Raw genomic sequence first — 18,331 nt, forward strand, 5'->3', positions numbered from 1 at the left:
CCTTAGCACCAGGTGGTCTCTGGTGGGATGCGGCGCCATGGCGTTGCGAACATACTGGTAGATCTCCGTCCGCTCATCCAGCGTCTCCACTACTCTGCTTTCCAGTAGATCCTCATCCCAGTGACCCTGTTCTCGCAGCACTCGGGTCAGAACTTCATCGGGACTCGCTGGAATCTCTACAGTGACTTTCCAGAGCCTCAATGGAAATCCGTCGTGAACCTGCAGGACAGAACAGAAACGACGGACAACGTTACACAAACATTCCTTGGAATATCTGAGATAAACGTAGACATATTCATCAGTTAAAATTATTGTCCTGTTATAGCCACAATCTACTAAATATGTTATTTTGTATTTTATGTGTTTTTTATGTGGTCAGTGGTCTCCATTTTCTTTTAAAATTAAAAATCCAAAAAGTGTTTGGAGAATATATCAAGAGTGAAAAGGAATACGTATAAATGGACACCACATTTTGAAAACCCTGGATCATTTTCCTTTCATGTCTCCATTTTGTGCGACTTTGAGTTAGTCAATCACAAAAAGCCTCTTCAAAACAAATTAAAGTTTGTGGTTCAGAATAAAACTCCAACTTAAATTTTACAGAACACTCCAGGGTATTTGAAAATGAACTCATTATGGTACGTCAGCTGCTTTGTTGTCCCATCTGAAGGTAAAACATGGCCGCTGTGACTTTCACACAGGAGAAAAGATAACTCTGTCCAAGTCTTTAAGCACGTTCAGCACAGGAAATGTAGGCCTGGGAGAATGGAGAAGTTGTGTTTGTGTGTGTTGCGAGATGAAGCTGATGTCATTCTGGGAGAGAGTCCAGAGCAGAAGGGATGGGAGAGAGATGCCAAGAGCGCAGCCGTTTTCACACGGATGCCTTTCTAGACAGGAAACCCTAACTGCTGTTTTTCCACTCACTATTTAAAAAACGCGAGTCGAACATGAAGATGACAGGAAACGGAGATGGCAGCTTGTTTACATACCACAGACAGACTAACTCATATTTCCTTTTTAAAAAATTTTTTTTTAAATGAATTTCATCAGCCGGGAGTTTACTTGAGGTGGACTTACCTTCCTGCAGGCCAGCTCTGCGTGCTCAGGCGTGGAGCAGCTGTCATAACCTTTGAACTTGTCTTTTGCCTCCTTCAGAAGCAGGTCCAGGCTGTCCTGGAGACAGGCTCTGTAGCCCTCCTGCCCGGCCTCTTCACCAGCCAGCTCCTCGAAGCGCTGCGGCAGCAGAGCCTGCTCCAGGTACGAGTTTCTGCAGCGGTTCATCTCTTCAGGGATCTGGAAGGAAGAATCCAGCAGGTCAGGGCGTTACAAACCGTGAGGTAGCAATAAATGCTGCTTCACCAATCTTTTTTTTTTCTTTGTGCGGAAAAAAAAAAAAAAGATTTTACAGCAGTTTTATCTGGTTTTACAGATTTGGAAAAAAAAGTGATTAGCTAAAACTCTCTAAGGTCTCCCTTATCACAACTATCTCCCTGGTTTATCAGAAACTATTAAGTTCTCCTTGGATACGGATGAATCATAAAAGCAGGATTTGATTAATTTATATGTTTAGGCTTCTGCGGCTCATTCCTTGTTGTTTATTTCTTTCCTCCTTAAATTGAATCCTGACAATGTATATGTCAAAGATCCTCTGAAAGACTAGCTCAGATCAAGATAAATATATGTTAATTTCACCCCTGCTTCCTCCTGAGGAAATGCAAATCTAATCAAATATCATTTAAGGGCTTTATTGGGTTTACTCACTGGATATGAGCACAATGGGAGGGCAGGAAGTTTGTCCACAATCTAATCAAGGTTTAAATGACAGTAATAAGTCAAAGTGCGTTCCCCTTCAGATTTTACATATAAAGCTGAGGTAAAGCTGCAAGATAGAGCAGGTTTCATAAAAAAAATAAAAAATATTATTTAGTACACCTTGTACAGGGAACACACAGTGCTCACTGGTATGTGCTGTACAAATAATTGTGTAAGGATAAACTGAAGACAAAGTAAATTGTGCAGGATGGAGTGAGTCGGAGACATTTGTCACAGTGCTGCTTGCACAACATTCATGAGAATTGCAAAGTTGAGTTATATAAGTGGCAGTGTGTTTACATGACAAATGTATGGACAAAAAGCACGTGACAACGACTCAATCAGCAACTCAGGGTCAAGTCGCACATAAGCCATAAAAACAAAGACTTTGGATCTGACGTAGACTTGCAGTCTGAAGACTCGGGACGTCAGTTGGATTCGCTTTCTAAAAACTAAAAACATTTTTTTTTGATAGTTGCTAAGCTGGCAGCAAAATATATATAAAATAAAATAAAAAACTTCATGTTTGCATCATTAATAAATTCACTATAATTCCATAATAGCAGCTAAAATTAGTTCAATAAAAAAAAAAATGAATAAAAGGTTTTGGAAAAGATAAAGCTGTAAAATATTTTCATGTTAAAAATTAGGCCATGCAAAACAGTGATTTAAGTTGACTGGTTAGGCACACTTTAAGTACGTGAATGCTAATAAAGTTAATAAAGATAGGAGAAAAACACTTCATAGTTCTCTGGAAAGTGACGAGGCGGAGTGAGGTGGAACTGAAATCAAAACAACTTTATGCTTCAATCTACCGTAAAGAGCAAGTTTATTTCCTACTGCGTTTGAGAACTGACCCTGAAAAGCTTCCTGCACTCCTGGATCATGTGTGCCAGTCCATGCGTGGCAGCCAGGTTCTCATTCAGGTCCCTCTGGTCAGGTTTTCCCAGCATCTGCTTCCGGTTCATCACCCTGTCACAAGCCAAAAGAGAAAGAGAGAAGATTTATTCATCATGACAGAGTGGAAACAAAAGGTCAAACGGTACAGAGCCGATGAACCCCTCACAAACAATTCCTATATGTGGAACAATGTCTGTCTAAGTAGGTTAAGATGTAACCTTTTCTGTTTCCTTCCATCTCTGCCCTCCATCTACAACATCCTACCCTTTTGTTTCCCTGGACTGACCTCTTCCTGTTTTTGAAATATCCAGGATGCTTCATGTTATGTAATATAAAAAGGGGGAAAAAAAGAGACAGATCATGTCAATCACAATCAACAAGCTCCCTACCAACATCCACGCAACTATCAAAAGAGTTGAAAATGAGTCTGTTGAGATATTTCATCTCAGTGTGTTACTCTAGCTGCAAAACAGCAGACAGGAGGAGGCCTGAACAGGTCACTGGAATGTCTTTCACCAGTGTAATACAGGATCTGCATCAGATGCATCAACTGCATGGACAGTATTTATAGTCACAATCTTTCCATTAGTGAACCTCAAGGTAAATGTAGAGAGGCACTCATACGGCTTTTCCAGCATATTTTTAGCTTTCTTTAAGGTTCAGTCTATGTTTTTTTCAGAAAAACAATAATTCATTGATTGAAGATAGATGTCTTACTCTGCATAAAAATGAAAGAATTTCATGATTATTTTCATTCATGCCTCAAAGCATGCGCCCTAAACTCTGCCTGATTTTTATTAATATAAAACAAAGTTTATCCAAGGCCGCCACGCTGGTTTTGGGTTTTATAGATGAAAAAAGATGGAATAAGTTTGTTTAAAAACATTTTTAAAAAAGTACAAAACTCCTTTTTATGTGTTAGATCTACCAATCACTGATCAAAGCTGATAACTGGCCGACTCTGACATGTGGATGATTAATTGGTGCATCTCTAGGGCAAATGAGACCACAGCATGATAACGCACAACTTTTTATGTGCTTTGTCACTTTCATTGTCGGTACCCTAGTTCCCCACCCCCACCTCTTTCTTCTTCTCTGTCCTTTGTCTCTTTGTAATTGTTGTGGCTTGTCCAATTTTCTGCCTGAACCAGATACAACCTTTAACACAGTATACTGCGCATTGGGGATGAATAACAGATTTTCATCCTTTTAGAGAATAAATCTTAATTACAGATCAGATTTTTAAACTGACTGGCTAGTTTTTCTATTCCAGACTGCTCACACTCGCACACCTGGGAGAGGAGCTCTCTTTGCGGCGGAGAGTGTTGAGGTGGAAGAGCGACGGCGCCAGACACACAGCCAGGTTGGTGGGCGTCATCTGGTTCTCCGCCACGCTCGCCGTCACGTCGCAGAGCAGGCACAGCAGGGTGCGCAGCGCCTCCCGGTTCTCATCCGGCAGCAGCAGCACGGCTGCGCGGGTCGCCTGAAGACGGAGCTCCTTGGGCATGTCTGCGGGGAGGAAGAGAAGGCGGCGTTTGTCATGGCTGCTTGCTAATACAATTATCCGCCGTCATGCAGCATCATGTCATCTTTTTATGCAGAAATTGGTTAATCCAATAAGGATATTGTGTAAGGAGCCACTTCGTTGGCAGAGTATAAGCAATGGCTGGGGCCTGAAATTGGTGTTTTACGCAAGACACAGGATGTTCATAATATATCTTTTTTTGGACAGGACTCCGTCAAAGTGTTTCTTTTTGAAACACTTTGTGAAAGGGTAGGGATTAAACACTATAGGATCCTCATGCTACACAGAATTATACACAAGATGATAAGTATCTGCAGAAGCAAAAACATATTGTTATGCGAGGTAAAGCTACCTTCGTCTTTTTTTGTTTCCTTACATTGATAAATCTGCAGGAAGGTCTCAGACAGCTTGCTTGTGAGCAGCGGTTCAGGCAAATCTCTGAAATACTGCTTCAGCATGTCGGCGACGTCATAGGCCGACTGGCCCTCGTAGTTGGCCCCTCCACCATCTGCGCCGTTTGCCTCGTTCATTTGGCGAAGAGCTTGTATGCGAGATTTAACTCCAGATTTCCTGAAAAGGCCAACCTGGGAGGAAGATGGAGGATCATCATACATTCAGCATATATCTTGAAAGGATACCCCCCCCCTTCCTGGTTGCACTGGAGTTTCTTTAAGGGCACAGAAGCAAAGAGGGCTGAACTCACAACTATGCTGAAGCTCGATATAATGTGAAAAAAAAATTATGAAGACGTTCAAAAGGTAAGAAAATACAAAGAAACATTGACGTCCAAATTCCTTACCCGCTGCGGTAAGAATAAATGTTTTCCCAACGATCCATGCCTCACATCTTTTGAATCATTAATTTGTTTTGGAAAGAAAAAAGAACATTCTTGACTCATCCACACATTAAGGGCTTACAGTTAATTGGAGTTACATCATAACAGAGATTGTTGACTGTATTTCAACGAAGCTCCCATGACACCCAGTGTGCATTCTTGTACAACACACTGTGTAGGACCTCATCAGAGGCCTTTTTTTGGGCAGTACGAAGAGGCGCTTGGGGAGGAAAATGGGGACTAAACGTCCAGGCAGAATATTTTCCACCAGCGTTCACCATCTCTGAACAGAGGCGCCTTGTCCTATTTGAGAAGAAAGCAATCCTTCTTCTCTCTATTTTTGTGCTGCTTTACCAGCTATTTTCTCCACATACGCCCATTCTGTACGTATGAATGCACAGACACACTTTGCTAAGGGAAACGAAACAGCATTCATAGTGCCTTGCTAAAGTTATCATACCCCTTGAACTTGTTCACATTTCGTAACATTACACAAGATTACGGATACTTTTTCAAGTCACCATATGTTTGGGGTGTAAGAATGGAATTGAATGGAGGTTTGATTTACCAGATGTGTAGGAACAAACACATGATACAATTTGTGCTAATCTTTTTACATGTGACCATCTGGGCAATTAGAGTTACCTGGTCAAGACACTGATTGCGTAAATAGCGCATGGCCTGCTGAATTCCCTGAGGAAGTGGCTGGCCGGTTCGCTGGACGATGACTTGGAGCGGCACACTGAACACGTTCCGGTCTTTGTAGTCCCGCACTTTGATTCGCTTCATAAACTTTGGCACAGCCCTGTAACACAAATACACAAAAGAAAAGAATGTAGCTGTATTCTTCAAGCAGGTCATATTTTTGCTCGAGACTTGAGGTAAAAGGCCTCTACCAAAAAAAAAAAAGAAACTAAATCAGAAAACTAATCCAATTTCTACGGAAATAAACTAAAAAGCATGCCTGTTTAACGTAATATCTACAGCATGCCTGTAGATATTTGTTGCCAGGAAAACGAGGAGAGAACAAACCAAAAACAAAAGATGGGATTTGAAGGGAGACACCACAAATTTACTGTGGACAATCTTTAGCACCTGTTAATTTCTTTGAATGTTCACTGACAAGGCCACTGTTGGCCAACACGACAAAAACCACAAAAGCTGCTGTCACCACCATCCCGTTTCACACAAACCTGCCCACAGATTTATAGATTTTTTTTCTGTATGGGTGTGAGTGTGTTTAGCAGAGTGCCTCTGTGCATGACTTGGGACAAATGCGTCTTTGTAAGAGCAGCTCACAAGACTCTGGAGTACTTCTGAGAACCCCAGTTTGGGAAAAATGAAGAAAAAGAAGCATTTTATGATCATGGATGGAATTCTGAATATGTACAAGGGACCAACAATCAGACCCTGTCTTTCAGAAAGACCGTGATCTGTCATATGACTGTCAAGATGCCTTCTGTTTTCAGAGCAAGAAAGGCGCTGAGCGAGAGAAAAACATAAGAAAAAATATTCTATTTGCTACTAGTTGATCAGAAAACTTGAAAACTACCCCAAGTCCATTTGCACACATTGTAAGGGCCCCATGGAACCTACTGCTTTTCTGTTAAGACTTAATGGGAATTTATCGGATGACTGAAGCTGCTTGATTTTCAGATTCAACAGTGACAAATACGCCTGTGAGTATTTGTCACCACATTCTTCGGTGTGGATGTTGTTATTGGAAGAAACTGGAATTTAGCCATCTTCATTATCAGTGAACTGAAAAAAAGAGTTTAATAAGATCAGAGATTTATGAAGCTATTTAAAGGAAAAACAATATTTTCAAAGTGTTATACTTTGCCATGTGACACTTTTATGCTGTAAGGTGGTGAGAGAGAGCAAGTCATTGGTAGATAGCAAGAAGGTTGAACATATTTTATTCTGAGCTTTCATCCTGTTTTGAAATTAGATAATAATTTTCTTTTGTTTTAAAATCCTGTTTTGACATTACACTTGTTAATAATACAAATAAGGACCTTTCTTAGGAGAAGGGCAAGTGAAAAGTGTGTTGAATGCTGTTCAAGCGATATTAGAATAGGCTGAGGCTGTACTCAGTTTCAGTTTTGCATGAACTGAAGATGAAAAACCATTTACAAAATTGGTGTATCTGCAATTTTCTGTTATTTTTCAGGTTTATTATGACTTTCCAGGGCAAAATTTTAATTTGCATTATAGGTTGGAGCCTGGGGGAAAACCGTAACCAGTTGTTACACATATTAAGGACAATGGGTGAGAGGGAATAATTTTGAAATAAAGTGGCTCAGGCTGCTGGCTTAAAGGGTGTTTTTGAAATGATAAGTTAAGAAGGGGGCAGCTCTTTCGTGCCTTCAGCACAGCACCTTGCGTGTGAACAGCCATAATTGCACCGTTAAAAAGAAGACAATGTGCACCCCTTCCCAGCAATTATGAGCCTGGGAAAAGAATGTGAAACCCAACCTCTGTGGACAGCCGTCACAGTACCATACAACAACTTGCAGATGGACTGCACTGGGAGGCGGGTGGAACTGAAGGGTAGTGCTTGGTTGAATGGATTATGTTTTGGGGCTTTGAGAGGGGGATGAGGGTTGGAGGGGTAACTTATAAGACCAAATGTGACCAGTTGCAGCCTAAGGGCAAACAACTTAAGACTGCTTTAAAGGGCATAAACTCTAAGTCCAACCACTCACCAACTGAAGCCATGCTTGTTTGTTGGAGTGTGCTTCTCCAGGAGAGCAGTGAGCTGCAGTAGAGAGAGTTTCTGCAGCAGATTCATCTGCAGCACAGACTGGCAGCTGATCTGGAGCTGAGCCGAGGCCAAGCTGGGACGGTGGGAGTTCTGGAAGCTTGGCCAGCGGAGCTTCTGTGGTCTGGAGAGGAAGAGGAAGGCACAGATTGAGAACTCAAGAGGAGGAACGATGATTAACAGAAAGAGCAGTTAACCCCCTGGGACCTGTGTCATGCTTTCGTGTGTACAGGAATGTTAAAAACAACACAGAGTGTCCAAATACTGTGTGTGGTCGAGTGATCTATGTAGGGATTACGAAGACGTATGCGTACAGCAATCAAGAGATTACCTAAAAGAAACCAAGAGTAATTCTGCTGGTAAATTCCTGAGAGTGTAGAAACAGTCTCCATGGAGACAAGGAGGCATTCCTGAGAACCTAGCACCATCATGTAAGAGGAGAAGTCTCAGCCTGTTCTTCTGTTTATCGCTTACTGGCAAGTTCATTTAGAATATTCTTTGCTTGTAGGTAACTTAGCGTTCATGAATGAAGACCAAATGCTGAGAAAACAGTTCTTTAGTAGTCTTAAAGCCCGAGTAGGAGGAAAGTTTAGCTTGTTTTTACTGACCTGCTGGTTCGAGTAAGAGACGCTCCCACGCCTGAATCTCTTCTCTCCCTCATCCCATCCTCGACGTCGCCCAAGGGGTTTCCTGTGCTGTCCTGGTCACTTCCGTTCTCCGTCTCTTCCAGCCTGTTCTGCAGAGGTGAGGAGGGGCACGGCGATGCTGAGTCCAACGCAGAGTCAGAATCTCCCTCTTCCTCTTCATCCTCTTCTTCCTCCTCCTCCTCACCGGCCACAGCCTCTGACCAGGCATTGACGAAGCCGGTGACATGTTGGAGTACCTCCTCTAGTTTGTGTTCGTCTCCCTCCTCATCCTCTCCCTCCTCTTTTTCGGCGTAGGGGACGTTGTCGTAAAAGCTAAGCCGGCTGTCGACTGAACCTGACGAGGCGCGACGCTGACGCCTGCTTTGCCGTCCCCTGAGGATCACTGAGTTCCCATTGTCATTTCCATTGTTGTTGCGCAAACTCCCATCCTGAAGGGCTTTGGGGAAGGTTCCAGGCTTGTGGCCTTCAGGCAAATAGAAGAAGATCATGCCCCCTTCTACATCCTCCTCCTCATCTTCTTCTACTTCTTCTTCTCTGCTTTTATCTTGAGCACTGCAGTTATTCCTGCGGTTCTGCTCATTGATGGACATCCCTTCACTGGCCTGGCAGGGGATGGGTGGCGCTGATTTGGGCTGTGGCGGCTGACGACTCAACTCTTGCTGGAGGAGGCTGAAGGGATCAAAGCCCTCCAGATACATTCCTCCTCTCTTGCTGGAACCTGCTGCTGTGCTGTGGCTGCGAGCCCGAGTCACCGGACTCGGTGTGCTCACTGCGCTGCCACTGCTGGCTTCAGACTGACTGCTCCCAGTGCTTCCAGTGCTCCCGTTGCTGGTCTGAGTGGAGTACGATACAGAGCGGTTCCGGTTGAGAGTCATGGTCTGAGCAGCACTGCAGTGGTGATTGAGATTGATGCTTGAGATGTCCACGCAATTCAGCCTCCTCAGTTTGTCGTCGTCAAAGCCTTGTTTGATGACGGGGCCGCTAATTTCTATTTTCCCTCCGACCACGCTCCCTTTCTTTTTTCTCTTGGAAGAGGTACTGCTGCGTAGTCGCAAACTCTCCATCCTCTTGAGGAAGCTTTTAGCTCTTGAACGAGTGCTTTTGCCACCGTCACCTTCTCGATCAAGACTTCCTCCTACTGTTCCTGCTTTGACATCGAAGGTGAAGTGTCTGAGGGTCTCCAGGGGCGATGGTGGCAACCCATCAGACAGAGAATCCTCATTTTGACCTGCTGATCCCCCGGTGCCTGAGGATGAACACATGCTGGCTACTGAGCTAGCCCGTGTGGCACCAGCAGGTACCACTTCATTTATCGAGGCAGCACCATGGATCTTTTCCTCTCTTCTTCCTCCACTCCCACTGCTATGGATGGAACTGACTTCAGGCTGCTCACTGACATCAGTCAGCACGCTCTCTGAACTGTTCCCTTCACGCAGAGTCAGCTTACCCTTCTGGGGTACTTGGTCTTTAGGAAAGGAGGTTTGGACGGCATCCGTTGGGAAGTTGGAGAAAACCTCCAGCTCTTCCATCCTGGACCATCGCTTGCTGTCCCGCTGGAATGTCCAGCGGCCACTGATGGCACAAGGCTCATCCTCATCTGAGTCCTCACTCTAAATAGGAAGCGAAGGAGGGGACAAGAGAGGGAGGAAGCGGGAACATGGGAGGGGAGGGCGGTGGGAGGGAGAGGAATAGTTAGGAACATTCTCCACTTCTTTCACAACATTCCTCACTGCAATCCAGGAAGCTCCTTGGAGTTATGACTCCTTTTTCCAGAATTGTTCTAATTTTAACTTACATGGCATATAATTATGTACAATAGCTGAAAAATTCTGTCATAACACAGGATCCTTTGCAAAATGTCAGAGGATTTATCAAAAGCCAGTGACATAATACGGAAACAAATTCGGACAAAATTACCTCAGTCTAAGCTTAGAGTAAGCTCATTTCTCTCGTCTCCAGATTGATTGACAGACATATACATTACCCTATGAAGGCAGCTGCCTTTACTGAGCTCCAATTAATATAAAAGCACCAAGTCCAAAAAATGTAACCCCCCAGTTTGGTTAATCTATCGCAGACCCTGAAGGGCGTTCAGGAAATTCCATTATGACCCCCATAGCTCGCAATGCAGCCAGCCAGACTGGGGTCACCACCCCCACCCAATCATCATCAGACAGAGACGGACTTATCTACACTAATTCAAAATATAAAACACTAAAATACAGACAGATTTGGTCTTTTACTTGGGTTAAAAGCTCAAACCTAGCTTTATTTTCAGCTTTGATGACCTTATGCGCCTTAATTTGTCTTAGGAAAATATATACCCTATTCAGTGATGTCACAAACCATGTATGGTAAGAGTGTTTGTTGACTTTACATTTAAATTTTAATAACCAAATCAACGGATCTGGAATTAGCTGATTTTGAACTATTGTGGTGACTTCTTCATATGAAAACACCAAGAAAGTTGTCAGCTAAGGGTTAAACATAAACAGCTTCCAGCGTTCAACCGAACATCAATTCAAAAATTGGGAACCAAATCATTCTTCTAACATTGGTCCAAAGTCAGGAAACATCTAAAGTAGGTATCCAAATACAAAATGGTACAATTCACCCGAACTATACATCTGTGAACAGTTAGGTTACACAATTTCAAATAATTAAAAAAAAATCATAATTGTGCTCGAGTGAGCATGTGAGAAAACCGTCGCGTTTCATTTGCTGCACACAAAAAGCACCGACTGCTCTGCCGAGCTGAAGCCATTTGTCAAAGTTTTGCAGATATCTTATCCACAAACCCTCGAGCCACCGAAGCATCTGCTGGACCATCGACCACTTTTGAAGTTGTAAAGTGAAAATTATTTATTTTCTCAATAATTCAACACAAGAAAAAAAAAACACCACAAAGAACGAGAGACGGGGTGGTGATTCTGAAGGGACAGGGAATGCGAAGACATGAAGAGATCAATGCATTCCTAAGTATTCTGGGGAGGAGTGGGGGGGGGTGCAGTGTCTCATAAGAGTAGAGGAGTCAAAGAGGTTATTTGCCTCTTTGACTCCTCTACGTCTGTTGACTCCTGAAATGAAAGGTGACACAGGGAGGGTCATCCTAATGAATACCACCACCCACCGAACAAGGATGTTACTATGCAGCCCTTCAGGCTGTGAGGGAGTTATGGTTGATTTCAAACTGGGTAATTACTGTCACAAAGTGTCACTGTCTCAGTCAATATGTTTGAGCTGAAAATTGTGTTGTTTAAGACTGACCTTTTACAGATTTGACGCTATACGAGCCATAAAATCTAGAGTGGAAAATATGTGGGTTGTCATCAATATCACAAGTTTGCAGTTCTCAAAAGACTCATAGAACAAGCGTGAGACTGTCTTGCAAAAGTATTTATAAATCTTTAATTTCTTTTCTTCACATTTTTGACCATAAACCAAAGACTTTTTAATTCATTTTGTTAGGATTTTACTTTACAGACTAACACTTATGTGTGCATAACTATGAAGAGAAAGGAAATTATAAAAATGTCAAATGTTTTACCAATGAAAATCTAAAATGTGAGGATTTGTTTCCTTTCCTCTGAAACCAACAAATCCAGTACAAATCACTGCATTCATCTCACAGGGCACTCTTGTACCAATCATCTAAAAATATAAATATTAAATATATAAATATTTTATAATTTTCAAAAATATGGGGCATTTTTATATCTACTGAGACTTGGTTGTTTAGACAAACCAAAGGTAGCATTAACAAGAGTAGCAAAAATGAGGCCATATGAAAAAGTTGCAGAGGTCAAAAGCTCAGGCGAAGGAATTTGTTGAGTGTTGCAGACATTTTTTATCTTTTTTTTTTTTTTGGTGCTTGCTTGTTACAATGCAGAAGATATTAAAAAAATCTGCAAATCTCCCAAAAATATGCAAGGGGGAGATCCAGGTGATTGCAACCACTTGATGTTCCTCTCCCTGACCCAAGGGTCCTTGCTATCTTGATGTACAAATACTTTCAGTATTTGCCTTTTTAAAGATTATGAGAGGAAACATAACTCCACCCGGTGTCCAGTGGTCAATCTGACAGTTGAGGTGGGGAAATTCAATTGTGTTTCTGAAGAAGTTGTCAGAAAGGTTGTTTTTCTTTTTAATACAAACAACTGCAAGTGTATGCATGTGCACTTACCCTCTTTCTTTGTGGAGAGATCTCCAGTCTCATTAGAGCGCACTTGTTGAGAGTGTTCAACCTCCTGCAAGTACAAACACATGTTCAAAATAAGCAGGCTTTAAAAGTTAAAGCTCCTTGACCTCCGCTAAAAAACAAAACTCCACCAGAAGGAAAGGAGAAAGGAGGAAAAACTGAGCAAGTGGAAGAACAAGACACACAGAGGAAGGTGGGGTGCCACCAGTCTGGCTAATGAGCTGCAGAAGGATAATCCCCTGGAACAACGGGAAGAGCCCGATAAGCAGTGAAATCTGCTAGAGTGGAGGAGAAAATGTGGGGAGGGGATCGAAAGCTTATCCCTGCTGCCACCTGGAGAAGGGAAGAAGGGTGGTGGGGTTGAGGTCCTCTTTCTTGTGAGCTCTTAGAGCATATCATGTAACAACGGAGAGATGAAGTGATGGCAACTGAAGGATAGCTATGAGGTAGAGGGTGGGGCTGAAAGCCTTCCAAGAGAAGAGATGCTAAGATGATAGCGTCCAGATGGACACCTTCTGGATTTTATGAACAAGAGTTGGAATTCGATTAAGTGGCTAACTCTATTAAAGAACCATTACCCCCACTCCAATGACTTAATTAATACGACAGAGATAAAAGTTGTCTTTCACTGTGAATGCCACTGCAACTGCCTAAACTGAATCCCAGTCAGATAAAAATCCATGGCATGGATGTATGTGAAATCTTAATTCAATCATAAGTGATGGTAAAATTTTAATGCTGGGTTTGGCATCTAAACCAATTCATGTTCAACAGCCTCCGTTCCCGTTGAAAAGCCAGAAGTAGAAGATCTAAAGTGTAAATATGGAGGAATCCCATAGAGAGCCGGAGATATCTGTGCAGAGCAGAGAGCACTGTATAACCTAACATTGTGTAAACTAATACAAACTACTTTCTATTCTGAACGCCATTGGAAGGCATGAAAATCACTTAGTAGATTGTTTAACAATATGTGAAAATTATATTTGCTGCCTTAAAAATGAGAGGATAGCGTTAACAAGAACATTACAGACAGAACACGAAAAGGAACATCAAGTTTAATTCAAGAGTGTTAGACTGATAATTCCACAATTCCCTTCAACAAATCCTCAAATCAGATCAGGGCACCCCTACGAGAAACTTTTACTACCACAATGATGTTAGAACAATGCCAAATTCTAAGACTCTTTACATCACCCTCATATCCAGCAGGAGTGAAATAACTGTATGGTGTGAACATACAAAAGAAAAACACTGGGTATCTCATTCTTATCTCACACTTCCTTAATCTAATCAGAAACGTTTCAAGGCCTTTTGAAGTTGTCTGCTTTAGATTTTTGCATCAGGGTCAAAACAAAATACCACTTAAAAGTAAAAAAAGAGCACATGCCATCAAAAGTAAAGGTTGGGTAGGAGTTGTTATCTCACCTGCAGAGAGCCTCAATAGCGTCTCGATCAAGGAAGTCATGGTCTCTAGTGACTGACGATATGTCGATGGGAAACTGGGAATCTGAAAGAAACACAAGAGGCAGGGGTTAGGTTAGTGTTGGCATTTTGTGCTCCTGATTCAAACGGCATGCTCAGATAAAACTAGAGTTACCATCCCAAAGACGCCCACCTGCTCAAACACCTAGCTACTCCCACACCCCCACTCAACCTTGATGAAAAGCTAAAAAAGGAAATGCCGTCTTAGCCGACCAAACAAACACAGCTGCAGCTTTCAGGCCATGCAGGCAGGGGGGATGTGGAGCTCAGGGGTGAAAGAACAGGGGACTGATTGAACAATGACAATAGGTACTCCATCGCTGCTACTTCCTTCTCTGCTCTCCTACAACAGGACTGCCTCTTCAGCTGAGCAGTATCTGGCTGAAGGGTTAGCACCATGCCTTAAAGCTAAAATAACTAAGATTTTTTTTTTTTTTTTTTTTGGGTCATGACTGGAATGCTGAGGATCGAAGGACTCTGACGATGCTGAAGATGGAATGTGTTGACCGTAATAAGAATCTTGGATCCACACCCCTCAGGGCAACGATGCTAAGAAAACGCCAGACATTTAAGACCACAATCTTTAACCGACTAGAGCTGACTGAAGATGCTCTATCTGTCTGTTTATCTTTAGAGGGGCAATAGTCACGACAGCACAGATCCATCTATAGATAATCCAAGCGGAAAATGACTCCTGCTTGGTGAGCACTGCTATTCCCTGTTAAGTGAAGATGACAGAAAGATATGAGCAGATTGTACCCTGAAATCGACCCCTTTCTTCTGTTAATTAATGCATAAAGGGTTACCAACAGCTGCACAGAAACACAATAGCCATTCAACTCTAATAGGAAAACCTTTCACGGTTAGGTGGAAACTTGCAGCGACCCGCTGACAAGCATAGCTTAACCCTTCTGTCATCATTCTGTAATTACATAAGGGCAAATGGCATGTTACATGAACTGTTAGATATACTTTGGTCAGCGCGTATTTTAAAGCTCAAGCAGAGCCAGTGTTGGGGCGCATGTTTAGCAGAGAAGTTTTGGTTTTCAACAATAACTGTACGTAATATGTTGGAAATGTGGAGCAAACTAATGTATGGATGGAATTCCTTCTTTTCACTGCTGCTAGGAAACACAGAGAAGGAATGTTATACTATGCAAAGTGTGTGTGCACGCATAGATGCATATGTGAATGCTGACCTTTTGTATTTCAAACAAAGAACATGTGGAAGGATGTGTATGTGTGTCTGTGCGTGTGGGGGTGTGTGCGTGTGTGTGTGTGTGTATTTTGTACAGCACATGTGCTGTACTAAATAAAAGAAAACACTGAGCTAAGGATTGACTGGTTATCCCAATCAAGAAAAAACAAGGCTTACCAAAGCTGTGACTTTAAAACGTCTGCAATTTTAGGTCATACTTTTCCAGCACAGCATTGAAAATGATTTATTGAGATGCCAAAGAAAGAAGTAAAAGTACTGTGAATTAGAATACCTCTGAAATGTAATTTCATCCCTTGTAAAAATCCATTACACATGCTCTGTGTGTTTGAAGTGTCCCGTGGCGTTTGTTACCTTCATAAAGCTGGGCGTACTGTGGGAATCCTGCAGCTCGGAGCCAGGTGCAGGCCTCTTTGGCTTCGATTTCTAAACAACAAAGACAGGAATGATATAGAACCAATGTCACAATGTGGAAAACACTAAAGATAAAACAAATAATATACTGAAAATGATGAACTAACTCCAAATATTACTTGTGAAATGTGAGAGAAGCGAGAAACTGGTGAGGTAGTTTTCATAGATTTTATGATCTTAGAAGCACTGGTTGAGCTGGACACCTTATTCCCAACAAGAAAACCCCTGTTGTAGAAAGACAACATTGACTTTTATCTTAACAATGTGAAAAAGGTTAAAAAGTGTAAGGTATAAAGATGTCTACAAAAGATGCAAGGAAGTAACTAAGTCTGTATGAAAATATCTTACTGATCAAATAGGCAAACCAAGTCTAAATCTGAATCTCATAGGTCAGAATTTCATTTATAGAATAAAGTCACATGCTAAAGTTTAGTATTTGGTGTAATGTGCTACCAGGTGATGTGAACTCTCTGACTTGTGATTATTCTCCTAATCAGTCTCCCTTTACAAGCTCCTAATGCTGGAGCTCAATGCTTCATTCAAAGAAATTGCATTAACACCCTCTCAAGTCTTTGCAATCAGGGACTCCTGAGGCTGAATTTGGTAGAAGGAAGTCTGAAGGAACACGGACCCTGGAATAATATCATACTACAGCATGTTAGTTATAGTAGGAAATTGCAAAACCAGTCAAACAAATTTTGGCGGTGCCTCAAGATTTAAGCATGCCCTTGCAGAACGAAGGTGTAGTTGATTATGAAGACTTCCCTCTATTGGAAAACACAATTATATGCATGAGATGCGTCAATTTTAGCAACCTGTATAGGGCATACCCAGCCTCATTACCAATGACCACTGGAGATCGGCACCAGCCTCCAAAGTTGCCCTGGGGCAGTCTGGCAGAAATGAGGCTGCCATGCACCAGCGCCCTCTGGCCACCACTAGCAGGGAAGGCATGTGTGAAATGTTTTACCGAAATTTGCAACGACTTAGACAGACATAGTGAGGTTCGAACTAGCAACCCACTAGTTACAATCACCATTATTCATAGAGACCTGTCATCTTTAACTCCCTTGCAACCATCTAACTTGTTCACAACACAGCCAGACAAACTCTTTCATAAGTGCCTTTAAAGGTAGGGTGTGACATTTGGACTTGCTTTGCTAAGTGTTGTGACTGAATGCAGAGGTTCTCAGCATGTCAGAGGATCCACAGGGACAGTCTCCCAATTATGTGCGAAAGCCTTTGAGATGACATAAGCCAAATGGCCCTCAACACCCCAATCTGCTACAAATAAGCAAGCAGCTGGCCTAGAAGGGAAAAAAACATGTCTTTCAAGGCCTTTGAATGCTGACTTTACAACATTGTCACTGTGGCAAAGGGATAGAGAGTGCAAATGTGGCACAAACTTAAGAAAATGTTTCAAAACAATTTGACAAAAACAAGAAAAGAAAACTGAAGACCTACAGATGAAAGTTGGACTGCGCTGTTTGCATTTAGACATTACAGTCATGCTGTTTCAACCAGTGTTGATTACATATTCTTTCAATATTGTTGCCATGTTAGTTCTTTTTTCTAATACTTTAAGAATGACAAAGAAAAGCATGCAGAAAATAGTGACCTGCTGAGATGCTTGCAGCGCTAAATTTAGTTGCTCGAAAATAAAAAAAGGGGTACCCATAAAACCCTCTCAGACAGACAGACAGAGAGGCCAGAGGACTCCTGTGAAAGGTCTAATCTACACGTTATGCAAGCATTTACATACCAACAACAAGCCTAGGCGGCAGATAAACTCTAACAACAAGGTGTGACGCGAAAAGAAAAAAGTTCACCCCCTTGTCACTGCAGAAGCAGGCCGCTTCAGGAGCGACATCAGACCAACTTCCACCAAAATGACCAGTCAAAGACCTTTCTCTGTTTTCCACATGAAATTACACGTCTCAGAAAGAGTGCATCTTAGTGTGTGTTTCGTTTTGTATTTTTAGAGCGTAGTAAACCCAAAGAAACATAGAAACTGAGCAGTAATTATACATACAGTCCTCAGAACGAGGACGAAAGATTTCTATGCTTGCTTGTGAATAGGTTTGCGTTTGTGTGTGTACAAGGCAGTCCCCGTGTCTGCAAAAACCAAACAAATGTTTCAGGACAAATCACCGAAAACACAGTAAATCTATTGAAATGCAAATTAGACATGCAAACAAAGTGATGGCTTTCTAGTCCATAATAACAAATATGGGATCTTGCAAGCTACTTTGGTTGTTGCCCATCCAAAGACATGCCCACTCCCGTAGCATGTCTATTAAATCTTTTCTCAAGTGATATAGTTTGAATTTTATGTTCTGAGAAAATATTAAGATGAATAATATTTATTACCAAATCACATTATTTATCCAAATATGAAGCAAGAGAATGTATCCAGCTTTTGTTTGTGTCCAGGAAGTAGACAAGGGCATGGGGAATCTGAAACAAACAGTTTAACAATAGAGCTGCTCCACACATGTATCTCAAAAACAAACAACAAAAAGACACGATTCAATACAA

The 18,331-nt window shown here is 42.0% G+C and overlaps 1 protein-coding gene across 3 annotated transcripts in view; it reads right to left on the bottom strand.

Annotated features, from left to right (window-relative positions):
* Positions 1–18,331, bottom strand: part of dlc1 (DLC1 Rho GTPase activating protein) — a 76,507-nt gene that overhangs the window by 2,514 nt on the left and 55,662 nt on the right. For all 3 annotated transcript variants that reach the window (XM_017306348.1, XM_008413543.2, XM_008413551.2), the window contains 11 exons: positions 15,734–15,805; positions 14,107–14,188; positions 12,667–12,730; positions 8,445–10,093; positions 7,781–7,960; positions 5,718–5,877; positions 4,614–4,821; positions 4,005–4,221; positions 2,670–2,784; positions 1,078–1,293; positions 2–219 (listed from right to left, as the gene is read on the bottom strand). In XM_017306348.1, the coding sequence (XP_017161837.1) occupies positions 2–219; positions 1,078–1,293; positions 2,670–2,784; positions 4,005–4,221; positions 4,614–4,821; positions 5,718–5,877; positions 7,781–7,960; positions 8,445–10,093; positions 12,667–12,730; positions 14,107–14,188; positions 15,734–15,805 (3,181 nt within the window). The remainder of the gene's footprint in view (position 1; positions 220–1,077; positions 1,294–2,669; positions 2,785–4,004; positions 4,222–4,613; positions 4,822–5,717; positions 5,878–7,780; positions 7,961–8,444; positions 10,094–12,666; positions 12,731–14,106; positions 14,189–15,733; positions 15,806–18,331) is intronic.

This window comes from Poecilia reticulata, linkage group LG1 (assembly GCF_000633615.1).
Source record: "Poecilia reticulata strain Guanapo linkage group LG1, Guppy_female_1.0+MT, whole genome shotgun sequence".
Classification (NCBI taxonomy): Eukaryota; Metazoa; Chordata; class Actinopteri; order Cyprinodontiformes; family Poeciliidae; genus Poecilia; species Poecilia reticulata.